Source organism: Rana temporaria, chromosome 2, assembly GCF_905171775.1.
Source record: "Rana temporaria chromosome 2, aRanTem1.1, whole genome shotgun sequence".
NCBI classification, from domain to species: domain Eukaryota; kingdom Metazoa; phylum Chordata; class Amphibia; order Anura; family Ranidae; genus Rana; species Rana temporaria.
Window position 1 is genome coordinate 55,270,019 of NC_053490.1, and position 26,759 is coordinate 55,296,777.

General features: G+C 44.0%; 2 protein-coding genes across 2 annotated transcripts in view; one reads left to right on the forward strand and one right to left on the reverse strand.

Annotated features, from left to right (window-relative positions):
* ANGPTL5 (angiopoietin like 5) overlaps window positions 1-14,840 on the reverse strand; it is a 62,414-nt gene extending 47,574 nt beyond the window's left edge. The window contains exon 1 of the mRNA XM_040340193.1: window positions 14,624-14,840. Coding sequence (XP_040196127.1) covers window positions 14,624-14,725 — 102 coding nt within the window. The 5' untranslated portion in view covers window positions 14,726-14,840. The remainder of the gene's footprint in view (window positions 1-14,623) is intronic.
* Window positions 14,841-22,541: 7,701 nt separating this feature from the next.
* Window positions 22,542-26,759, forward strand: part of CEP126 (centrosomal protein 126) — a 137,056-nt gene continuing 132,838 nt past the window's right edge. Inside the window, exon 1 of the mRNA XM_040340194.1 lies at window positions 22,542-25,663. Coding sequence (XP_040196128.1) covers window positions 25,587-25,663 — 77 coding nt within the window. The 5' untranslated portion in view covers window positions 22,542-25,586. The remainder of the gene's footprint in view (window positions 25,664-26,759) is intronic.

Sequence of the window (26,759 nt, forward strand, 5' to 3'; positions counted from 1 at the left end):
AGAGGTGAAGCTGACTGGGGTGTTCTAAGAAGCCCTGACCAATCCCAAATCTGGATTGGCAGGGGGCAGGCCTCCTTAAATACCCGGAGTCAGTCCAGCGGGGGAGGAGTAGTCTGGGTGGAAGATGAATATGAGTACTAGGCTGTCATAGCCTCTGAGGGAGCTCCCAAGTCTGGGGGGTGGGGGGCTCAGGTGTGGACAGGACCCTCTCAAGACACATGGAGGTGTCCTTGACAGGTAGCATGGGAGCAAGGAGAGGACAGCAGAAGAGAGTACTGCCAGACAAAGTCTCCAGGAAGGAACTAGAGGTTTTAGCCAGGAGGGCTGGTGAGTGTCTTACAGTCGGGAGGTCTGAGAGGCACGCCTGAGAGGACTGGGTGCAAGCAGTCTGGGATGGGTGCAGAGCCAGTGGAGTGGACTGTGGTAGCATGAGCAGTGGAGACAGGCAGCTGCAGCCAGGAGGGTTGGCAGGGCCTGAAGACGTGGTATTGGACTCAGTAGCCACGTGGACAGCTAGCACTGGGACTACCGTATCTATCGGGGTATTGCGCGCTCCGGCGTATAGCGCGCACCCCTAATGTGGACTCGCAATTCCTGTAAAAAAAAAAACATTTTCGTACTTACAGTTTTGGTGTCTTGCGCGGCGTCCATCGGCGGCCTCGTCGGGTCCGGCGTCCGTCTGCGGCTTCGGTGGTGTCCTCCCGGCTTCTCCCGCGCTGTCTCCACGTCGAATCGGCGCTTCCCGCGCTCAGTTTCAATGCCTGCGCCGACATATACCGAGTGCAGTACACTCGGCTACATTCGGCCAGGCTCGGTTTCGCTCGTGCTCACGCTCTGTGACGTTTATGCGTGAGCACGAGCGAAGCCGAGCCTGGCCGAATGTAGCCGAGTGTACTGCACTCGGTATATGTCGGTGCAGGCATTCAAACTGAGCGCGGGAAGCGGGTATCGGCGCCACCACCTACTAACTCTCTTTTTCATATCTATATCCCACCTAGGTGGGGTACTCTTGTAGGGGCAGCCACTGTATCTGTCTCTTTTTTCACTGTCCTTCCTGCAGCTCATATTTGAAGGGTTTTCCGTGGCACGGATTCATATTATTTCTTCATCGGCGTATATCGCACACCCATGATTTTCCCCTTATTTTAAGAGGAAAAAAGTGCGCGGTATACGCCGATAAATACGTTACTTACATTTTCGCTTTGGGCCTGGCTGAGCCAGTGTCAGGCCTATCTATCAGTGTTAGGTGGTCCTGAAGAGTGAGATCAAGAGTCAAGTAAAGTGCTGTAGAGTGAAATCAAGAGTTGTGCTGGAAGTAAAGAAGTATATACCAGAGGTGTATATAGTTGGTCCCATATTCCTTTTTTTGCAATCAATTGGGCATCTCATGAATATCCCATCCCCATCCAAGTTAAATCCCCTCAATAAAAAAACAAAAACAAAGTTCAAGGACTGTTTTTCTGCCTGAGGATGAATGAGAACTGTGTGCTTGGTTGGGCAGGGTGACGGACGGACCACAACACTCAGCAGCCCTTACGAGGGGAACCACTACACTATTTACACTTTGACCTAGATAAATGAGAACCTTCACTGACTTTCAATTAAATTAATGTGATATCAAACAATTGTAACTTTATGTACATTTGTGACCAGGATGAGATCATAGTAGACATCACCAGATGATGAATAGCCTGGGGTGAGGGATTCAGCCACGGCTGATTTTCTGGCAAGTCAGCATTTTCTTTTTTTTAACTAAACAAGAAATGTATAAAGATTCGGAAAATACAAATCTTTTACTTAAACAAATGTTCCTGCCTCCTATCATCACATTACTGTACAGATGTGCGAGCAGCTGCTGGTGAAAAGAAAGGTTACACAAGGCTACTCCAAGCATGTTCTCCACCAGCACAATACAAAGCCAGCCCACATGTCATCTTTCTAAAAAACATTAACCAGTATCTCTGTACTAATGAACCATATGTGAAAGAAATTTTATTTTAATGTATGAATCTAGGGACCTATTTATAAAAAATAAAAAAAAAGAAAGCAGATCATAGCCAGATCATTTCCGATTATTTTATTTTCCCAGGGAAACAAAATTTGATGTAAATGGTGACTATGGGGAACAGCTTTACATTCCCTCTCAACCTTTCTCCAGGTTTTTGTAAAAATGCTCTAGATACGTTGTTGAGAAAATGAAATAAACTTTTGAATGAATTCTATAAAGTTATTTTACTCTGAATTACAAGAAAAATTATATTTTATATCAAGGTAGTTAACAGGGCTCAAGTCCTGCGGGAACGCATGGGAACGGAGTTCCTGCAGTTTTTTCACAGCAGGAACTCAGTTCCCTTTGCAGGACTAGAGCAGCCAAGAGGAGCCGAGCCGCCCGAGCCAATCCTTCACTAAGTGGCTATGCCCAGCTCGAGTCACTGTCAGGGGCAGGCGAACCTTAGTAATCCTTTATGTTACTGGCCACTTCCTGTATATGGATTCATCGGGTAGTGTGCGGGTATTCCGTCACTTCCTCGATGCCGCAATGTCTGCTGGGAGCTTTTGTCATTGTTCCCAGGAGACATTGCGGAGGTCTGCCGCGAGTTATCGTGAGATTTAGAAAGAAGCCGAGGAAGTGACGGAATACGCTACCTGATGAATCCATATACAGAAAGCGGCCAGTAACATAAAGGATTACTAAGGTACAGTGGATCGAAGAAAAAAAAACATGCGGTTTAGTAATTATGCATATGAGCGTATAATTTTTTTTTTTTTTGGTGGGGGAGTGGATCTTGGGTGGGAGTTCCCACACTTTTTTCCCCGGGACTTGACCCCTGGTAATTAATATGTAAACTTTAGGCACTTGATCGAGCCAACTATGTGTTCCTCATTTGTCTCTCCCCTGCTGAGTCCATTGTTGAATATCCTAGTTGTATGGTAATCCATCCTGGAATAATGGCTCCTGATATCCATCCATCCCAAGGTGATACTGGGATAAAGTGCAGCCAGACCCCAATCTTGGGGTCAGAGTAGCTGGTAAGTGGCTCCAGAGCTGCGTGTGCATTTTTGGGTGAGATGAATTTGCTATCCACACTGAAATATGGGTTTTTGTTGATACACAAGTATTAAAATGAACTTTTTGCACAAAAGCACTTATTTTTTCTGATGAATTTCACTGAATCATTTATGAATGTTTAATAGTTTTTGATATATATGAAAATTTTACTTGATTGATTAATTGTTATAAATGTATGCACTTTATATTGATAGTGCAACACATTTTTCATTTACATTAATATGTATAATGTTTATGTGGACATTTTGTGAGTGCAGCTGTCACTGAGAAATTATTATTTTTTACTACTGTATTTGGTGACACTTTTTGCGCAACTTATTTTTTGTTTCGTTGTTTTGTTTACATATCATAATTCCACTAGGGAGACGAGTGAAAGTAAAACCCACAGCAATCAGGTGCCTAGGGAACAGGCAATACGAAATCCAAAAGATTCATAGAACAAAAATACAGTAATCAAAACAGCACCAGAGGTCGACCATGGTACATACAATGTGGGCCAACGAGCCAGGACAAAATTTAAGGGGGCTATCACGAAAGCCCTGCTATGCTATATTTAACAGCAAAGCCTGACCGGGGGTAGTGAGAGTGGCTATGCACAAAATAGAATGCCCGGGAAAAAAACAAGAGGCGAAAAATTGGCCCAACAAGTAGGCGAAGGATAGTAAATTCACATCAGTCCCTGCCCTCAATGAGCTTACGATCTAAAGTCCCTAACTGACATTCACACACTAGGGCTTATTTAGACAGGAGCTAAAAAGCTTATCAGCATGTCTTGAGCTGTGGGAGAAAACCAGAGGAACCAGAGGAAAGCCACCCAGGAACATGGAGAACATGCAAATTCCAGGCAGGTTGTGCCATAGTTGGGATGTGAACCAACGACCCTAGTGCTGCCAGGTGGAGGTGCCAATCACTTAGCCACTGTGTTGCTCCAATTATGCCAGGGAATTGGATTTAAATACCAACTTCAGCTAATACAATTTTTTTATAGGTATAAAGAGATTTGAGAAAATACTTTTGTCACATACTTTCGCTGTCCTTCACCATGTTTAAGAAGATGCGATCTCAGTTTACTTATGACGGCATGACATGAAAGGAGGGGAGGATTTGTCAATGAGATATGAAGACACAGACAGTAATAAGTTTATGGATGAAAAACTATGCATTGGGGTCCCAGACTAGAGTAAAAACTGGACAGGATTTTATCACTTCTCCACTCTGTTTTGGCTGGTTATATATGAACATATATTTTATGGGTGTCCATTTTGCATGAACAGGCACCTCCTTTGTCTTTAATCCCTCAGTTTTCCAAAATATATGTAGCGCCTGGTTACTTTAAGTACCGGTGCTATTTAAATTTAAAGGGAGATCAGAGTGTAGTTAAACTCTGATCCAAATTGCTATGCTTAAAACAGGGTCTCTGTCTCAGCTTGGCTGTGCTGTGGGCTCATTCTGTTGTGCTGGGGTGCTCTACCCACCCCTGTGCAATAGATGGCAGCAGTGGAGGTTTGGGTGCTCTTCCCCAGCAGCCAATCAGGAGGGTTTAGCCTCGCTGTGCATGCTGGGGGAGGGTATTTATGGGGCAGACGCCATTGGTTCTGTGTCTTCTTTGTCCAGTGTGGCACCCACCTTCAGGGTGGCCACATCACGGCGCCCCGGCGTTATGGCCTACCTGGCCGGGGCGTGCATGCCACACGGTGTTTCTGATTCTGGGGCTATGTTGGCCCGGAACATCTGAGCAGCGACGGGGACCCAGTGATCGACTGGGTTCCCACCTTTGAGGATCCCAAGCAGTATTGCTGTTCGGTGAGAAGTCCATCTGAGGAGCGCCAATGAGAGGCTGGTGATCCAAAAGGGTCTCGACAAACCACCGGGGATCAAGGTAGCCGGACACTGAAGGATTGATCACCTGTCAGTCGGTACCTAGGCGACATTAAGAAGGAGATCCAGGCGTAATTCACCTAAGGAGGATTACCTCCGTAACTGCAACCAGAGAGGGCCCGTGGCAGAGGCATCTCCCTGAAGTCCATTCAGGAGGGTCTGTGGCAAGGACTTTATCCTACAAGTGTTCGAGTGATACTCCGGCTGCCAGGTCAGTGAGAGGGGCCTGGACCAGCAGCTCCTCCGGAGGTAGTGCTACATATAGAAGCAGCATGAGCACTAAAGGGACAATTTTATAAAAATATAATAAAGAATCCCTGTCAACTTGTAAACAGGGCTGCAGAATATCTGCTAACCTGAAAGTGGCACTGTGCTATTTCTTCAGGCTTGCAGGACATCATTGAGGACTAATTTGTCCTCTGCTATGAGCTCCAGTTAAAAATCTTGAAGGGGACAGCATAATCTTGCAAGAGTTGGGCAGCCATCTTGACACAGAGGTCCTAAATAAAAAGCTCTACATCGTTCAGTGCACCTGCACAGTGGGAGTAAGTTAGGGACAGAGCCCCCGCTGGTGAGGGAGAGAGTAGGAGTAGCATTAAAGACAGAAAGAATAGGTTTCCAATTACTGGGTGTCTCTTTTGTCAGCTCCTCAGAACAGTCTCCCCCCAGCAGCTGGATATCTGTGGGGACTTTCAAGGAACATACCAAAACCCCTCCAAGGAAAGTGCTGTTTACTATAGCCCAACACCTGCCTACCAACTCACTTTAAAAATAAAGACTAGTCATCTGGAGGCTTTCCTTCTCTGCCAGCTACAACGTGTGATTGGCGGCCTCATAGGAGGTAAGGAAAGAAGAGAGCACAGGACACAACATGACCACGAGAGGTCTGCATCATGGAGCCCCATGGATCGTAGAAGTACAAGAGGCCCCTTGGACACTAAAATAATTATGCATGAAGACACCAGAAACGCAATATTCTTGTCAGGCAAATTACCACTTTTGCAAATAGTTCCTAAAATAATAAAATAATGTGTAGAAGTCTGCCGGAGTCAGAACTGTGTATGTGAGCTACTGGATATCTACCACATAAAAGCTTTAAAGGGGTTGTAAAGGTTTGTTTTTTATTTTCGAAATAGGTTCCTTTAAGCTAGTGCATTGTTGGTTCACTTTGATTTCCCTTCTAAATGTTTTTTTTCTTTGTTTGAATTTCTCACTTCCTGTTCCTCCTCAGTAAGCTGCCCCCATCATCCGAGCCGTTCTGGCTGGGGGTTAGTCAGCCAGAACAGCTTACTGAGGAGGAACAGGAAGTGAGAAATTCAGACAAAGAAAAAAAACATTTAGAAGGGAAATCGAAGGAAAAGGTAAGTGAACCAACAATGCACTAGTTTAAAGGAACCTATTTAGAAAATAAAAAACAAACCTTTACAACCCCTTTAAGCAGCATCTTTGTCACATCATGATCATGGAACTTCAAAAACATGACTTGCTATCTCAAGACATGATATCATTATTCTCTATATAAAGTAGGGCTGTGCAAATTAACTTTTATTTAATCGATTAATCTTTAATTTTTTTGATCGATCAAAATCTTTTTGATCGATTAAAATTCTTTTGATTGGTACTCACCTCTCCGCCGGCTTCTGGGCCTTCAGGGAGTTCCATCGGAGATCCAGTAACATCACGGACACCGGCAGGGCTTGCCGTGTCCATCTGAAGGGCTCCTTTGCTGTGTCTTCATATCTGCATACCGGCGGGACTTTACTATCTGCCACACGCAAGGGCTGTTACACTTCCCTCTATCACTCCCTCTATCACTTCCCTCTATCAACCTGGGATTCTACAGCCATCCACTGGGAGTTGTGATAGTTCCCTTCATGGGACATCTACATGCCGACGGACTGATGTTAACCTCTCCTCATCTTGCATTCAGCAGTGGTATTGTTGTACACATTTTTATACCAGTATCATACTTCGCTATAAGTTTTTATGACTGCTTTTGGTACCCTTTGGTATTACTCGCACCATTTTTACAGTTTATGTAGCTACATCGATTTTATCTCCAGTGCAATATATATTTTGTTACCTACTTGAAGACTATAAAAGTTTTAATGCTTTTCCCATCAAGCGCTGCCTTTGTGTGTTTTTTGTATCCTGCTATCCATTTTTCCAGTGGTTGGTAGCTGCACTGGGAATCAGCCTGCAAGGAGATCAGCTAAAAGTAGTTGGATCTGTATGTGCGTTATAATTAATCAAAATTAGTCGATTAATCAATTTAAAAAAAAACGATTAATCGAACAGTAACAGACCTAATATAAAGAAGTGCATACTTTGTACATCAGAAAATATCTTCCTGTATGTGTTTTATTTATTTACTTTTGGGGGAAAGCATGTTCTTTTTCTACTTTACATTACAGTGATTGAAACCAAAGCATGCATGCCTCTTGAAATTAAATTAGAAACAAAACTAGAAGCTAAAACACATGTTGACACAAAGTCAAAGCTGATGCAATAAGAAAAACAGCAGCAGTAAATATTAAGATAAAATTACAACAAACATGTACATTCCATGCTTCTAAAAAAAAAACTTTAGAAGTTTACACTCTAGTATTGCAATAGTACCTTTCTATCTTCTTAAACCATAAAGACAAAATATCTGTAGTGTATACCATTGTATGTACACTTAAAAAATCCCTGGAAATGTAATGATAGATGAATAGATAGACAGATAATCAGACTTCTGTCAATAACAGGATGGGAGTCAGTATCTGAAATGTCAGCGGCTCTGCATCAGGAGACATATACCATGAGAGAGAACTACAAAAGAGAAGATTTAATGTATACCTAAAGTCAAATCATTTTTTTCATTTTGGTTAGAGTAGGAAATTGGTTTGTATCCAATTAGGAAGATTTTCCCTGACTTCCTGTCCTGTACACACAAATAGAATAGTAAATCCCTTGAAAGTGAGGGAGATGGCCTCTAATCAAAAGTTTGAGTTTTCCTGTTCTGACAGTGGTCAAAAGCTTAAATAGAGAGAGTGTCACAGACAGGGGTTCCCATGTGGGTGGGCTCTGCACACGTGGGTACCTTTCGCGTGGAGCAGGCAGAGAATGAGACCATTCTAACATTAAGGCAGTTCATCGACCTAGAGATGAGCTTTTACTATGTGCAGTAGTAAAACACACAGAGTTCCTATGTGAAGGGTTTTGTTCCATGTCAATACACACTGTGGACCGGATTCACGTAGAAGCGCGCATCTTTGTGCGTGCGTAACTTATTCTATTTACCTTACGCCTCCGCAACTTTGACAGGCAAGCGCCATATTCTCAAACCAAAGTTGCGGCGGCGTAGCGTAAATAGGCCGGCGTAAGCCCGCCTAATTCGAATGTGGTAGATGTGGGTGTGTGTTATGTAAATTTTATGTGACCCCAAGTAAATTACGCTTTTTACGAACGGCGCCGTCCGTGAAAGTATCCCAGTGCGCATGTTCCAAATTAACACGTAAGAAGCCAATGCTTTCGACGTGAACGTAAATGACGCACAGCCCCATGCACGTTCGTGAACTGGCGTATCTAGCTGATTTACATATTTCTAGGCGTAAATCAGCGTACACGCCCCTAGCGGCCAGCGTAAATATGCAGTTAAGATACGACGGCGTAAGAGACTTACGCTGGTTGTATCTTAGTGATATTTTGGCGTATATGATTCTTTGAATCAGGCGCCAAGATACGACGGCTCGGACTCAGAGTTACGACGGCGTATCTGGAGATACGCCGGCGTAACTCGTACGAGAATCCGGGCCTGTAACTTTAGTAGATGTTGCATTAGGAGGGACATGCTCAGCCCATGCCTATTCCACAAGTCCAGTCACCTCACTGCCATGAACAGAATGGGGTCCTGCCGAGACCTCATGCATGCTCATTAACTCCTTCCTTCCCGTACCTCATCACCAGGCCATAGATCTCTGTAACATGGGTTTGGATCTGGTTGCTATTGGATACCGACCACTAGGGAGGGAGCCAGCATATTGACCCCCTCACTTTACCGAGTACCATGCCTAACGACAGGTCGCTTGGCGTCTTGAACTTGTGCTTGGTTACTCTTGGCAACTATACTCCTTCTTCCTTACAGACAAGTGGCAACCACCCTAACCCATAACTGGCATTTGCAGCAGGAAACACATGGAAGGTATGACCCTTGTCAAAAACTAAGAAAAATTCCCAGCTCAGTTACCAACCAGCCTACAACAAATTGAATTGTAGTGTCTAACAATTCACGTTAAAACCAGGGATTTAGTTTGCACACATTTGCAAATATATTCGTAAGCTGCAGGGCCACTTCACAGCACCCTAACTTTGGAGACTCTCAAATTTAATAGAGTAAGGACTGCAGTGCATTAGGGTACCGTGAAGTGGTGCATATATTTGCGAATGTGTGCAAACGAAACACCTGGTTTTAACACTAGGCAGGACAATTCAGTTTGTTGCAGGCTGGTTGGTAAGTGAGCTGGGAATTTTTCTTATTTTTTTTAACAAGGGTTGTCCTTCCATGTGCTCCTTCTTTCTTGTTTTACGGAGTTAACTCTTTTGTAATGGTGTTACTTCATACCCATTTTGTGCCTTACAGACCCTGGTTCTTTCTATACACCAGAACCCACATGCACCCCTTTGAATAACGTCAGACCAGGCTTAAAACAGTTAATGTAACTTTACTGTAGAGACTTCAACATTACAGTTCAATATGAACAATGTGCAATGCCTAACCCTAACTACAGTTGTGTGGCTGTCCAGGCATATCTCCATGAGGTGATAGTCCATGCCGGTACTCTCCACAGTTTGGATGTCTTCCAAAAATCCTGGTGCCTTCAGTAGACTTCAAGGCGCAGCAATCCCAGTATCACGAGCTGAGAGCGGGAACAGAACCGACCAATAGCCCTGGACCTTTGCCTTCCCCCTTTTTATATCAAAGGTGGGCTGGCTGGGACCAAAAAGTCCAGAAACTGAGCACACATAACCTAACCTTTTCCACCAGCCTGGGCCAGCCTCTAACTCACTGAACCAGCATTAACACAACCCTCTTACACGCATCCACTGGGAGAGGGTCAGTCCAGAAATACATTAGCATATCTAAGACTGAATAAAGACACAGGTGACACAGAGGTGCCTACGGTGCAATGGAGTCACAGGATTCTCTGAGGTCATTGTGTGAGACCAGATACTGTGGAGTCACAGGATAACTCAGGAGTCCCCAAGGACACAGGAGTCACAGAAGACATATAGGAGGGCTGAGGTCAAGAGAGATGCTGGGGTCACCAAGGACATAAGAGTAACTTGAGACTCAGGAGTGCTGGGTCACTGGAGACACTGAGATCACCAAAAACACAGAAGTAACTGGGGACTCAAGAGAGCTGGGGTCACCAGAGACACAGGAATCACTGAAGACACAGGAGTGTTTAGGGGTCATCAGAGACAAAGGAATCACTGAAGACCACCAGCGACACAGAAGTCACTGGGGTCACACTAGTGCACAGGGTCTAAAAAACTTTGGCGGCACATTAATAGAAGGGTGACAGGGGGTTACGGGAGTACACAAGGGTCACCAAGTCTCTGAAGGCACAGGAGTACAGGGTTTGTTGGAGGCAACAGAGCGCAGGAGTCACAAAAGGTTTAGGTGTGCAGAAATCATTGGAGGCACAAGAATCACAGTAATGTGAAGCACGGGGTGCAGAGGTCTCAGAAGGCACAGAGGTACATTTGGCTTGGATGCAGTAATGCATTGCTCAAACATTGAACAACGCATCACCTAACCTTTTATAGAAGCACCTAGGATCTGATTGACTGCAGCACTGGTGGCTGCATGCATAAGAAAAGACCCATAACTGTAGCAGGAAGCAGGTGAGAAAGTGAATGTCTCAACAGGCACAACGACAGCAATACAAATCTGGGAGATGTTCTAACCTCTTGTTGCCCTCTCCATATAAAACACAAACAAAACATTTTTGGCTTTACGTACACTTTATTATACACCTAGGGGTTGCATTACTAAAATTGGAGAGTGCAAAATCTAGGGTAGCTGTGTACGGTGGCCAATCAGCTTCTAACTTCAGCTTGTTCAATTTAGCTTTAACCAAAAAAAAAACTGTAAGCTGAAAGGTTTTTGTGCAGTTTCACCAGAGTTTGCACTCTCTAGTTTTAGTAAATCAAACCAATAGTTACTTATACAATCCATACAATGCAAATTTCAACTGAAAAGGGGAGGGAGGTAGAGTGGGGTCCTTTGTAGCCTCAGAAGTGCCACTTGGCCAATGCATGGAAGTCACAAAGTCACCATAACAGCCAATTTTTCATATTTTTCTTAGGAAAAGATAGTACATTTAGATATAGTTCCTTTTAGAAGTTCATTTCCCTGGCAGGCTCACATTTAGACAAACTAAATTTCAGACCAAACATTTCTAAAATAAAAGTCATGTATCTGTACTGAAGTTTGGGTTGTAGACTTAATAATGTTCAAATGTTCCATCCTCTGAGTTAATGGAATTGCAGGACAGTCAAAATAACATGCCATGCAGTCTGTCAAATAAACTGTCTTTACACGCCTTGCTTTATAGGTATATAAACTTTCCAGCTTAAAAATGTTCTTTATTGGCCAACAGCAACCAAACTCAGATTCACACATTTATTCTCTGTCATTATTCAGTGCCACTTTAAATGTGACTGAAGGGCAATGTGATTTCAACATTTACTTAGAATTTTTTTCCATGTGAAGAAAGGAGAAATGTGCAAAAATAATAAATTACAGACCAATGGGCCATCAAGTGCAGTGGTTATCAAATTCTAAAACAGCATAGGATTTTGGAACATAATGTATGTTCTATTTTATAAAAATATATTCATTCCAAAACTGAATTTTAAAAGCAAAATATTTAAAAATTGTATGCACTTTCGAATGACATTGAGAGGTCATCAAATGCACTGAGAGATTTTGTACATTCATATGAACGGTTGTTCAAAAAACGACTAGTGTATGACCAACTTAAGTTTCATAAACAGATTTCTAAATGTGCGGAGTACATCTATCAGGGTGAAAAAAGGACAATGTCTACCGACTTGCATTCAACGCTCTCTTCAAGATCATTGATATGCATGGTATTCTTATGGCTTAAAGGTGACCTGTCATTGCATAAAACATATAGGCTACCACACCTGATCTACACTCTTCTACCACCTCAACATAATCAGATGAATAACACTTCCCTCGCATTACTCTTCAGGTATTTTCTCTTTGCAACATTTCCCATGGGCTAAAATACCTATATGGTTACTTCTTAAGATCTAGATCTTTGACCTTCGTTCATTAGACAACGACCTTCTGTTGGATGATCTCACTAGTACACCATGAGTCCTTGAAAACTTAAGCTCCACTAATATAACTGGACTGTATACTACCCAAGTGTTCCTAAAACTCCTTACAGTGGCCAAGTTCAATAGCTACTGCTGCAATCGTTTTACATCCTTTCTTCAATGTCAATAATTAGTTGACCACATGTTTGGCCCTCTTTTCTGCCAGTGTTATTTGCTTCACCACTATTTCATGGATGAAGTTTAAGCAATCATGATGCACCAAGCTGCTTTCTATCTGGCCGCAGAACCAGTTTCCCTCTCCAGTTTGGTCGTTGTGCATCTGTTCTATGGGTCCTGACACTTTTCCTTATGGGGAGCTCCCCAATGTTGACATCATCCTCTTTACAACCGTTATACTCCTAAAGAACTGGATATTCACCAGAAAACACATTGGGCCAGATTCACAAAGAGTTACGCCGGCGTATCACTAGATACGCCGCCGTAACTCGGAATCTAAGCCCGTCGTAAGTTTAAGTGTATGCTCAAACTGAGATACACTTAAACCTAGCTAAGATACGACGGTCTGCGCCGTCGTATCTTAGGGTGTAATTTTTTAGCTGGCCGCTAGGTGGCGCTTCCGTTGATTTCGGCGTAGAATATGTAAATGACTAGATACGCCGATTCACGAACGTACGCTTGCCCGTCGCAGTAAAGATACGCCGTTTCCGTAAGAGATACCCTGCGTAAAGATAAACCTGCCCCCTAGGTGGCGTAGCCAATGTTAAGTATGGCCGTCGTTCCCGCGTCGAAATTTGAAAATTTTACGTTGTTTGCGTAAGTCGTCCGTGAATGGGGCTGGACGTAATTTACGTTCACGTTGAAACCAATGACGTCCTTGCGGCGTAATTTGGAGCAATGCACACTGGGATATGTACACGGACGGCGCATGCGCCATTTGTAAAAAACGTCAATCACGTCGGGTCACCAAACATTTACAAAAAACACGCCCCCTCATCCTCATTTGAATTAGGCGTGCTTACGCCGGCCCCATTTAAGCTACGCCGCCGTAACTTAGGAGGCAAGTGCTTTGTGAATACAGCACTTGCCTCTCTGACTTACGGCGGCGTAGCGTAAATACGATACGCTACGACACCGTAAAAATGCGCGGAGCTACGTGAATCCGGGCCATTGAGAGTATCTGTCTATCTTTCACCATATATTAGCCTCAGTTCTGGACTAATATTGTCTTATGTTAAGATATCTTTTAATGCAATATTACTATTATTTCTTATTATTATTATGCAGGATTTTACACTTTTATAAAATGTTTTAGTAAAATGGTCACCTTGAAAGTCCGCACATTTCTATATATCTAGCTTGATATTGGATGTGTTTCATGATTGAAGCCCATTTATATGTAGCATTCTGATCTACATGTTATTACTTGCTCACTGGCTCAGAAAGTACTGAAACCATTAAAGCAATTTGACAGCCAGGCAATTTGAGTTTTACTAGAGATCAGCAATGGCAGCCAGTATAGTTCTCACTGCTCAGGAGACCAGATGAGGTTCCAGCTCAACTCCATTCTAATTCTTAGGAATAACTCATTTAAATCTGACCAAACAAGAGTCTAGTAGGCATCCCGGGTATGACATTTTTTTAAAAACAAAATTATAAATTATAAAATAATAAATAATTATAAATAATTATAACAAATAATAATATAATTATAATAAAAATTATTCAATAATGTAATCAACTCAAAATCACTGAAATTTGCTCAGTTGCAGAATTGTCGCTGTCATTACTTATTTTTTTATGACGAATTTCCCCACAAATCGCTATCGCACAATTCTGCAAGTGATTATAATTTATTATCGCTGTTTTCTAGTTGTGGATTCAGCGAGGCGAGCCAGAGTCTGACTCGGGATTACCGATCGCAGCACAGAAATTTAACCCCGAGTCAGATTCGGGAATACCGCCAGGGGGGTTAAAAGTTCAATGATTCTGCGTCCATCAGAATTTTAGTTCAGCAGTATCCATGAATGTACACAAGCCCGACACAGTGAAATAATGCATTCCAAATATTGTATTTTATAAGGCAATGAAAATGTTTAAGATGATATAGCAAGTAATTACCAATACATGGTTTGATTGCTATAAACTGGTTGCTTCAGGTCACTGCACCATGCTAATTTCTGCTACTAAATAAAAAAAAAAACACTTTATGTATTTAAATAATGTAAACTAGATGTTGTTATCATAGACATAATAGCATGGACAATATAAATGTAATAAATGGCTTACCAAAAAATAAATACAAATAAAATAGCTTACCTTTACAGAATGGAGGGAATAGTTACTACTGGTCAATGTACTTTCTCCTCTGTAGAAAACAATGTGGCAGAAAATCAATATAGCTGTAGAAAAGAGCCTCATCTTTAATATGAAGAAATGCAAACTCTTCAAGAAGAGCCGTGAGATCGTCTTCTGAAAACACTGCAGACAGCAGATGCTGAGAGCTGAGACTGCTGGAAGTTTAGCTGTACACTCAGAGCCAGCACCTGGATCTCATCATCAGAAGTGACTGTCTCATTTCAGAAGCCTGCACCCTCTTTGAAATCTTAAATGGATCCACTTGCTATTAATTAGTATGGTGTAGTAAAAAATTGTCAGCAATTATAAACTTGTGAGGATTGTTTATTACGTCATTATATTATTTGACATATTCCTGGCATGGCCATGATTTCTTAGTCTGTGCAGGTTAAAGGATCAACCCACCCAAAACTGATTGCATTGGTTACCAGTGGAACCCGTTAAAGCGGTTGTAAACCCCCGCGACTATTTTTTTTCACCTGAAAGGCAAAAGCCATAATGAGCTAGTATGCACCACATATTAGCTCATTATGAAATACTTACCTCGGAACGAGGAGAGGAACTTACCTGGTCCACGCCGAGCAAGATGTCATCTTGACTCGGCGTGTCTTCCGGGTATCACCGCTCCAGCGCTGTGATTAGCTTGAGCGGCATGCGCGCGGGAGACTTAAATTCGGCAAGGTCCAGCAGCTGCCGGTGCTTTAGCCGAGGATCCCCGCTGCAATCAGCGGCGCATTGCGGGGGGAATATCTCCTAAACCGTACAGGTTTAGGAGATATACTTTTTACCTACAGGTAAGCCTTATTATAGGCTTACCTGTAGGTAAAAGTCTTAAAAGGTGGTTTACAACCACCTTAAGTTAAATCCACTGCTGGACTCTTCTCATCTATCCAGGGCTTTATCATACCAGATCTTCTTGCTAGAGGTCCTGTCTTTATCTGCTCACTGAGGTTAAAGCTGGACTCCGGGATAGTTTAAAAATTACCCTTGTAGTGCCCACATCCCCTAATCCCTTCCTGCACAGCAAAGGTTAAATGCTCATTTAGTCTACGGGTAGAGGAATTTGTCCATACATTACAGGCTCTCATCACTTAAAGCAGAGTTCCGGCCGAAATATGACTTTTAAGATAAAAATACCCCTAGAATACTAATGCCTCGTGCAACTTAACAAAGGTATGCTGTAAACTATTCCCTGTTTTCTATCTGTGCACCATTGTTTTCTTACTTTGTGAAGTTTCTGCACAGCGCGGCCATCTCCAGTGTGGGCATCTCAAGTCACAATGTCCTTCTTCCTGGATTCTGTGCATGCTGGCTACCCAGCATGCACTCGCCGACCTCACGCATGTGCAGTGCAGTGCAATTTTGGTCAGCTTGGCATGGCACAGACATGCCAAGCTGACCAAGATTTTCCATAGACGTCGAATGTTAAATGTTACTGGAGCCATGCAATGCCAAGCTGGCCAAGAATTTCCATAGACGCCATGCCAAGCAAGATCTCCCAGGAGCCAATGCAAAACTGGAAATGACATCTGCGGCCTCGGCCCCCTAGATGAGGAAACGAAATTAGATATAGGCATAAATCAGGTAAGTGAACAGAAAAAAATAAAATAAGTTGCCATGTCAATTTTAAGGATGCACATTAGTGCTGCATAGTTAGGAGTGAAAAATGTGTGTGGAACTTTTTAACGACCAAGTTCCGTTCTAACGACCAGGTCGTTAAACGAATTGGTCGTTAAACCAGGAGCCACAAGTAATCAATATTTTAAGCATTATTAACTACTGTATTGTGAAAAAAAGGTCTGAACGCAAAACTCCAGCTCAATAACATTGTTTTAATTTTCATAAATTCAGAACACAAATGAAAATTCTGTACTGTACTGTACAATACAATGATGTATAGCGGGTCGTTAGGGTGGGGGGAGCTGGTCTCAAGTCAGAGTGGTCATTAAACAGGTAAGTTGTTAAACGAGGAGTATCTGTATACAACTTTCTTATTAAATTTACCTTCAACTATGTAGTGCAAGGTCCTGCCTGATTGCATACAAATTAAAAGTGTTTAGGTTTTCATATTATATGGTTTTGATAAATCTAAAGGAAAATAGTACAAGAAAAGTACAAGAAAAGTGTATAATGTATAGCCAACCTAACTTTATTCTTCACCCCCCAGACAGCAGGTGCTGTCCGATGCTCCAGGATTTGATGTGCCCTCAGTGTTCTCCCATACAACATAGTAGTGGCGATTGGTGCTCAAAATTTTTGGGGGGGCGCAAACAAACAGAAAAAGAACCATCAATTGCAGCCTCACTGTGCCCATCAATTGTTGCCACTGTGCCATCAAACGCAGCCACTGTGCCATTAATTGTCGCCACTGTGCCCATCAATTGCCGGCAGTTTGCCCCGTAACATGCTACCAGTTTGCCCCATAAAATGCCACCAGTTTTCCCCATAAAATGCCGCCAGATTGACCCCCGCCCGGCACTTACCTTTCTCGGGTCAGCCATCCTCCTTCACGATCCCTCAATGTCTTCTCCCGCCCTCGATGTCACTTCAGCCAATCAGGTGACCGGTTTCCAGACCTGGTGAACTTGATTGGCTGAGACGCGTGTCAGTGTTAACCAGGAAAACGCACACCCTGTGCACCCTCTGGTTAACAATTTGGAAGCTGATTAGAGCCCACAGGCTGTAATCGGGAAGCCTATCGGAGCCACTGGCTCTGATAGACACTTCCAAAACACACCCACTGCTGTTATTCAGATGGCCGGCGCTCAACAGGGGGCCGGCCACCTGAATAGTGGGCGGCATCGTCACTCATGTATTGTTGAGTGACGATGCAGGAGAGAGGGGGCGACGCTCCTGCGCCCACTATGGATGCACCGCCACTGCTGGTCCTCCATTGTGCATGATGGCATTGGGATACCTTTAGAGCAGAGAAGGCAAGTAAAAACTGAGGACTGGTCTTGAAGCTAGGAGGAAGCCTGTGGGAGCGAGGAATAAGGTAAGTAATACTGCTTATTCCCATCCCCCTAAACTCATGGCCCATATATATTTCTTCAGTGAGAGATCACATGTGTGTTGCATTAAGGCAGCTCATTTGAATTAATGGGCTGACAATGCATCTTGAATAGTGAATAAAGGGGACGCTCCAAATATAATAGATAGTAATAAATCCTAATACATCAAACAAATAAATAACAAAACGAAAAACAAAACCAACAATTGATATTGTGAGCAATCGCCAGAAGTATCACCAAATAGGTGGATTTATACAAAATATGAGTACAAAAGTCCTTAAAGCGGAGTTCCACCCAAAAATGGAACTTCCGCTTATGCCACTCCTCACCCCCTTACATGCCACATTTGGCATGTAATTTTTTTTGGGGGGGAGTGGGGGCTTCAGGAGGAGTGGGACTTCCTGTCCCACTTCCTCCTTCCGCCGAGGGGCTGGTAAGGCGATTAAGCTTAATCGCCTTTTGGCAGCCCCTCCCTGTAGGCGATCGCCTAGGACACGTGACAGGTCCTAGGCGATCGCCTGTCCAATCAAACAGCGCAGCGCCGGGCCACGCCGTGCACGCATGCGCAGTGCCGCTCGAGCATGCGCAGTGAGTGCCCGGCCGTGAAGCCGAAAGCTGTCACGGCCGGGTGCCCACAGTGACAATGAAGACGCCGGGGGGGAGAGGAGCGGAGCCCCGGCCGGCGCGTCGCTGGAACGCTGGAGCAGGTAAGTGTCTGTTTATTAAAAGCCAGCAGCTACACTTTTTGTAGCTGCTCACTTTTAATAAACATAAATATTGGCTGGAACACCCCTATAAATAAATGAATGAATAAAGTGCTTGTGCTGAGATGATATCTTCAAAAATTCACTGTGAAAAAGTTTCCACCTTAACCTCCCTGGCGGTATGATTCATTCAGAAAAAAGGTGCTGAAAGCGGTACCATTATTTGCAAGGACATTTGGCGTTTATACTGTAGGCCTGTAATTTTTAGGAATAACTCACTAAAACTAATAGGCATCCCGGGTATGACATTTTTTTAAAAACAAAATTATAAATTATAATATAATAAATAATTATAAATAATTATAACAAATAATAATATAATTCTAATAAAAATTATTCAATAATGTAATCAACTCAAAATCACTGAAATTTGCTCAGTTGCAGAATTGTCGCTGTCATTATTTTTATTTTTTTATGACGAATTTCCCCACAAATCGCTATCGCACAATTCTGCAAGTGATTATAATTTATTATCGCTGTTTTCTAGCTGATCTAAAACCATTTTTGACATAAAGGGACACTTTTGGTTGCTATGGACAATCTACAGTTTGCAGGCAGAAAGAGCAGTTTTTATTTTATAAAAGTACATGTAGGGCACTGGGCAGACCACTAGGGACAAGGGGGGTGTGTATTTTTTACATTCTATAAGATTACAGTATACTGTATGTAATGTGTTTGTTTACGTTTTTGAATTTGGCGCCGTTCTCCGCTCCCGTGCGTCGTAACGTCGCAGGGAACGGAGATCGCGGCACAGGAGGACGCTGTGTGAATCGAGCGAGGTCCCGCTCGCTCACACAGCGCGGTGGCATCGCTGGATCCAGGGACAAGGTAAGTAACTTTGTCTGCTGCTGCAGCGAGGCGAGCCCGAGTCTGACTTGGGGTTACCGGCAGGGCTTTTTTTCAGGGGGAACTTGGGGGAACTCAGTTCCACCACCTTTGGCTCAGACCCTATGGTGCCTGCTCACCACAATCACTTGTAAACACAGAAGTCTGGTTTCTGTGTTTACAAGTGACAGCTCTGCACTATGTGTGTAACCCCCTGGACTCTGCACTCTGTGTGTAATGCAATCCTGGTATTTAATGCCCCTTTAAGACCCTTCTACTGTTTGTGAAATCTGAACGGGGTCGTGGTTGAGTTCCTGCACCTATTTTCTGAGAAAAAAAGCTCTGTATACCGCTTTTGGTATGAAAATCTCACCCCGAGTCAGACTCGGGAATACCGCCAGGCGGGTTAACCAGCTGTAAAATAACCCAAAATGTGCTCAAAGGATGGCACCTTACCAGATGGTGTTGACCTATTTAATTAAAAAGAGGTCAATAGTAGCTTTGTGTCACAATGGACTTTGTATGCAGCTTAAATTCCTTTGGTTCAGCCTGACTTCAACAACATGTAGCGGGACAAAGAAAGGAAAAGACTGCCATAGTATAATCCTGTTGTATTAAAAAATAAGTGTAAAAACACAGTGCCAAGTGCCTCCTTACTTTTGTTGGTGCCTGTAACCCGGCACTGAGGCTGTTTGGCGTGTAGTTTATGGAGAGATGGCTCCACGCTGGGGAAGCTGGCGTGCGTTCCACCTCCTTGTTGCAGAGAACCAGCGGGACCGGAAGTGTGTAGCTGTGCGTGACCAGGTACCACCTCGACGTGCGTTTCGTTACCACGTCATCAGGAAGCATGCCTGGTCACGGACTGGACCCATAATATAGGTCCATCAATCAGCTGAATGGGAGGGATTAAACCTGTGACAGCCTCTGTCCCGGTTCCAGCAGCAAAAAAAACTAAACTCCTCCATATGTTTAAAAGTGACAAGCGCCAGTTTACATAGCGAACTACTGGCGAATGCATAAAAATGCATACATGTCTCTATGTTCTCCTCTGCTGAAGCAATAGATCAACATTGGTAACTTTAATCAGTGAATTGTTTTACAATAGTCTGAGTACGGAGATCAATTGTATATATATGGACTATAAACATATATAGGTAGATTCACAGAGAGTAACGGCGGCGTATCAGTAGATACGTCGTCGTATCTCTGAATCTACGGCGTCGTAAATTTAAGCGTATTCTGGAAACCAGATACGCTTAAATTAGGCTAAGATACGAGCGGCGTAAGTCTCCTACGCCGTCGTATGCATATTTACGCTGGCCGCTAGGTGGCGCTTCCCTTGAGTTCGGCGTAGAATATGCAAATGACTAGATACGCCGATTCACGAACGAATTGTTTAAAAATCCAGCTTATTTTTTAAATAAAGAATTGTTTAATTTAAAAAAGTTTCTGTGCAATATTTGTCCCGAAGTATAGTAGAGAATGAAAAAAAGAAGCTCCACTTAAAGCATGCTGCAAAGCTGTGTAGGGCGACCCCCTGCGGATTCAAACCTACGAGGCTACGGGGAACAGCGTTGCCAACCCTGCATGCTAACCACTATGCTAGGAGTACCGCCCAGACATAGAGGAAAAATTTGAGCGTTAAAAGGTACAAGTGCGTGCTATACCCAGTCAGTACAGTTTGTCACTGGTCATGCAGGCTTTTCAACCGCAAAGGGCTCCGAACCTCCAACCCTCAGCATTGCCAATGTGTTGGATTATTAACTCCTTGATCCACAGTCCCTGTCAGTGTAACATATTACTAAATTGGCAGCCCAAATGCAAAATTCTTCTGATGATTTCTGTATATAGAGTGTGTCCAAAAAAATTCCCCCATTGGACCAATACTTTAACAATGCAGATGTGTCATACACACCCCCCTCTATCATATCTTACAATACGGTATCATTTTACTGTGGAGATTTAAAGATACAGAGCCCCAAATACAAAAATATCCCTATGTAAGGCTGCATTCACACCTGAGCGACAAAACGCCCGACGCCGGACGCTTCTGCCGCTAGAGGGGAGAATTCCCATTGCTGTCTATGGAGATGGTTCACATCTCATAGACGCCGAACGCCTGTCGCCTGAAAAAAAGTCCCGGACCCTTTTTTTCAGGCGACATTGGCGTTTGCCCATTGACAGCAATGGGAAGACTTTGAAAAAAAAAAAAAAATTGAACGTTTCACACTCGCGGCAAAATACGCCGCTACCGCCGAACGCGGCTGTCGCTCAGGTGTGAATGGAGTCTTACCAATAGGTTGGTATTTGGGGCTCTTTATCTTTAAATTTCCACAGTAAAATTATACCGTATTGTAAGATATCATAGAGGGGGGTGTGTATGACACATCTGCATTGTAAACGTATTGGTCCAATGGGGGAATTTGTTTTGAACCCATTTTGAAATATTGGAAAAAATATCCCTATGTAACCAATGGGCTGATATTTGGGACTCTGTATATTTACATTTCCACAGTAAAATCATACCGTATAGGCTCCATTCACATCTAGGCGGACGAAAACGCAGCGTTTTGTCCCGCGAATTGCGGCAGCAAATAGCAGCGTTTTGTACCGCGATTTGCGGCGACAAAACGCCGCGATTGTCCGCCTAGATGTGCCCCTCTATGGAGATGGTTCCCGAACGCCGCCTGAAAAAAAGGTCCGGGACCTTTTTTCAGGCGGCAGGCGTTTAACGTGGAGATGTGAACCATCTCCATAGAGGGCAATGTGTTTTCAGGGAGCGGCAGCGGCGTCACACTACAGGCGACAAAACGCCTAGGTGTGAATGGGGGCTAAATGTTAGACAGGGGGGTGTGTATGTGTGACAACTCTGTGTAATCATTATTTTATATATTATATCTAGTTTTCCTGTGTTGTATATCCAACTAAAAAACCTTGTCTGATAGCATGACCGCTGATTTAGAACTGTCTGATGGCTTGACTCCAGTATGGGGAACCGGATTCCAGTTCATAACACCCAGTGCCCCAAGCAGGAGTACACATACATGTATATACAGAGAGTGCCCAGAGAAGGACAGGTCGGGGTATGGAGGGTAATGGGTGAAATTCCTCCACATGGCACCGACAATCACAAATTCGAGGCAACCCTCGCACGTGACCACCGGCGGTGCACTCTACACACCGACACTCAGACACTCGCCGAATCTGCGCGCGGCTTCTGTGTACACGGACATGACGTCGAAAGGATGGGCGTGGCCTACCTCTACCTAGCAACCGAAGCTTACTCCCCAGGCAACAAGATGGAGAGAAGAACACACTGACAGCTCACCGAGACACCGGACAGGGGAGGAACCGGAGAGCGATCACCGAGACATCCGCCATGGACTGACCGACCCCGGATCCGCCTGGATGTGTGATGGACGGACACCTCTCTGTGCTGTATTCCTGATCTGTGATCCATTGCTGGACATGGACCTACACAGCCCTCTGCTGTCATCTAAAGACCCCCCTGTGATACTCAACACCCTGTGATGGCTGATCTACACCCCATAGACTTTTATATTATGATTGATGAGCTGTGTGTATAGAATACTTCTCACTGATCCCTACACCCCAATCACATCTCACTGATCCCTACACCCCAACACCTCTCATCACTTTTCACTGATCCCTACACCCCCCATCACTTCTCACTGATCCCTACACCCCAACACCTCTCATCACTTTTCACTGATCCCTACACCCCCCATCACTTCTCACTGATCCCTACACCCCCCATCACTTCTCACTGATCCCTACACCCCAACACCTCTCATCACTGATCCCTACACCCCAACACCTCTCATCACTTCTCACTGATCCCTACACCCCCCATCACTGATCCCTACTCCCCCAAAACCCCCCAACACCTCTCATCACTGATCCCTACACCCCAACACATCTGTACTGTCTGCACCCCCAACACCTCTGACTGATCCCTACACCCCAACACCCCCCATCACCTCTCTCTGATCCCAACACCTCTCATAGCTTCCCACTGATCCCTACACCCCAACACCTCTGTACTCATCTCTACCTACCACTGTCTACAATACTCACTTCTCCCAGCACCCCACATCATAAGAAGTCTATAGAAGTCTCTATACTTCTCTCCAGATCATTGGATGAACTGTACTCTACACTCTGCAACCCACTGATCTATATACATTGAATCCTACTGATCTATATACACTACGCTGTATACACTGATCTATATACATTGCATCCTACTAATATATATACACTACGCTGTATACACTGATCTATATACATTGCATCCTACTGATCTATACACACTACACTGTATACACTGATCTATATACATTGCATCCCACTGATCTATATACATTGCATCCTACTAATATATATACACTACGCTGTATACACTGATCTATATACATTGCATCCTACTAATATATATACACTACGCTGTATACACTGATCTATATACATTGCATCCTACTGATCTATATACACTGCACTGTATAAATTGCATCCCACTGAGATAAATACACGGTGCTATATACACAGCATTATAACAGCATAATATACACTGTACTATATAGATCTGTGAGCACCCTTGGAACTTAGGAAGTCTCTACTTCTGTCCAGCTTATTGTATGAACTTTATTGTACACTCTGCATCACACTGAGCGATAAACATATCACTATATACGGTACTCTGGACTTCACACACAGCATCCCACTGAAGCTTTATACACAGTACTATAAATACTGCACTATATACATTGCATTCCACTACACTACATACTCACCATTCTGTACACTACACTATATTCCTAGCACTACATACACAGCACTACACTGCACTATATCCAAATAACTACATACACAGCACCCCACTGCACTATATACATAGCACTACATACACAGCACCCCACTGCACTATATACATAGCACTACATACACAGTACCCCACTTCACTGTATACATAGAACTACATAAACCGCACCCCACTACACTGTATACATAGAACTACATAAACCACACCCCACTACACTGTATACATAGAACTACATACACAGCACCCCACTGCACTGTATACATAGAACTACATACACCACACTCCACTGCACTGTATACATAGCACTACATACACAGCACCCCACTGCACTGTATACATAGAACTACATACACAGCACCCCACTGCACTGTATACATAGCACTACATACACAGCACCCCACTGCACTATATACATAGAACTACATACACAGCACCCCACTGCACTGTATACATAGAACTACATAAACCGCATTCCCACTGCACTATATACATAGCACTACGTACACAGCACCCCACTACACAATAGCCAAAGAACTACATACACAGCGCCCCACTGCACTATATCCATACCGCTACATACACAGCACCACACAGCTCTGTATACACATCACTGCATACACAGCACAATATACACAGCACTATAAAGACTACACTACAGTACATACACTGCACCCCCTATTCTATGAACACAAGAGTGCTGAGCACCCCTCTATCCTGTAGCACCCCACATCTCCACACACCCCTGATCTGTACTCTGCCGATCCATCACCATTCCCAGTCTATTACTGGAGGAACACTGATAACAATGAGTTCTGTGTATTCTAAAATCCTATCACACACTGGAATCTAGATTCTCCTCGTCCTTCTTTAGTAAATTCCTTAAACATATCACAACTTATTGGAAACCCCACAGATTACAACCCTCAGTGTTTTTCCTCAGCATTTAAACACATGTTGACTTTGTATTTTTTCTCCATTTATTTCTAAGTCTCCGATCCCCAGCCGATCTCTGCGTTGTGCTGTGTTCCTGTCATAGGTCTGTGGTTGGTTTTGCTCACTGTGTGACAGGTGTGACATTTACCTTGTCACCCTCCAGACACATTAACACATACAAGTTACATATATAAGAGATCTCATTAACACGTGACACCAGCCACGTCCCCCCAACATGTCACTGACACCATGCCCCCTGCGCAGTCATTATCAAGCACTTAGCATTCCATTAACACCTCATTATAAGGCAGTATTTGTCATTTCACTCTTCTATTGAATGAACACCCCACAGTCACATTATTGACCTACCTCCCACTGTCCCATTAGCAATAAATCCGCCTCATTTACACATTTCGTAGCATTGCTAACCCTTTACTGTCACTTAATATACCTCAATCTTCCCTGAGACCACATTGACAGGAAGGGTGACCTATGAACATTCAGTGGATTACTCTTCCTTGGAGTTGTGAAAATCTTTATGAACGTGGATGAAAGAAACTTTACAGCCCACTACTGAGTCACTGCAAGGGACCGTCATGCAGGACCAACGGACCAAATCTTATTCGTATCCTTTTGAAAAGTTGTATGGTTGGTTTGGGATGCTTGTAGGACATCCTGGTACTTGTAGTTCATCAGGAGATATCACTAACAAAGCTCACAATGGCATCCATCTGTGGTGGAGTCTTTCACGCCGACAGGATTTCTATGGATGTGTATTAGTCCGCAGTAATTTTGGAGCCACAGGTAGGTGGCTTTAACTACCGTATTTATCGGGGTATTGCGCGCTCCGGCGTATAGCGCGCAGCCCTAAAGTGGACCTGACATTCCTGTAAAAAAAGATTTTAGTACTTACAGTTTTGGTGTCTTGCGCGGCGTCCATCGGCCGCCTCGTCGGGTCAGGCGTCCGTCTGCGGCTTCGGGTGTCCTCTTTGTCGGGTCCGGCGTCCTCCCCGCTCGATCCTCGCTTTCCCGCGCCGAGTTTGAATACTGCGCCGGCATATACCGAGCGCAGTACACTCGTGTATAGACGGGCAGGCTCGGCTACTCTCGCGCTCAAGTCCTGTACATCCAGGACGTGAGCGCGAGAGGAGCCTGCCCGACTATACACGAGTGTACTGCGCTCGGTATATGCGCAGTATTCAAACTCGGCGCGGGTATCGGCGTATATCGCGCACCCACGATTTTGCCCTGATTTTCAGGGCAAAAAAGTGCGCGGTATACGCCGATAAATACGGTACTTAGGCGACTTCCATTGAAATCAATGGTTACAAGTCGCCTAGAAGTCGGATTGAAGTAGTACAGGAACCTTTTCTGAAGTTGGAGCGACTTCAGTAGTGTACATTAAGACGACTCTCATTCACTAACATTGATTTTCTCATGTCGCGCGGCTTGAGGTGACTTCAAGTCGGATTCAAAGTCGCCCCTGTGTGAACCGGCTCTTAACCTCCTGGGCGGTGTTCCCGAGTCTGACTCGGGGTGAGATTTTTGGGCTACGATCGGTAACCCCGAGTCAGACTCGGGCTCGCCTCGCTGGATGTACAGGGAGTTTTACTTACCTTGTCCCTGGATCCAGCGATGCCACCGCGCTGTGTGAGCGAGCAGGACCTCGCTCGATTCACACAGTGCCTCCGTGTGACGCCGATCTCCGTTCCCTGCGACGT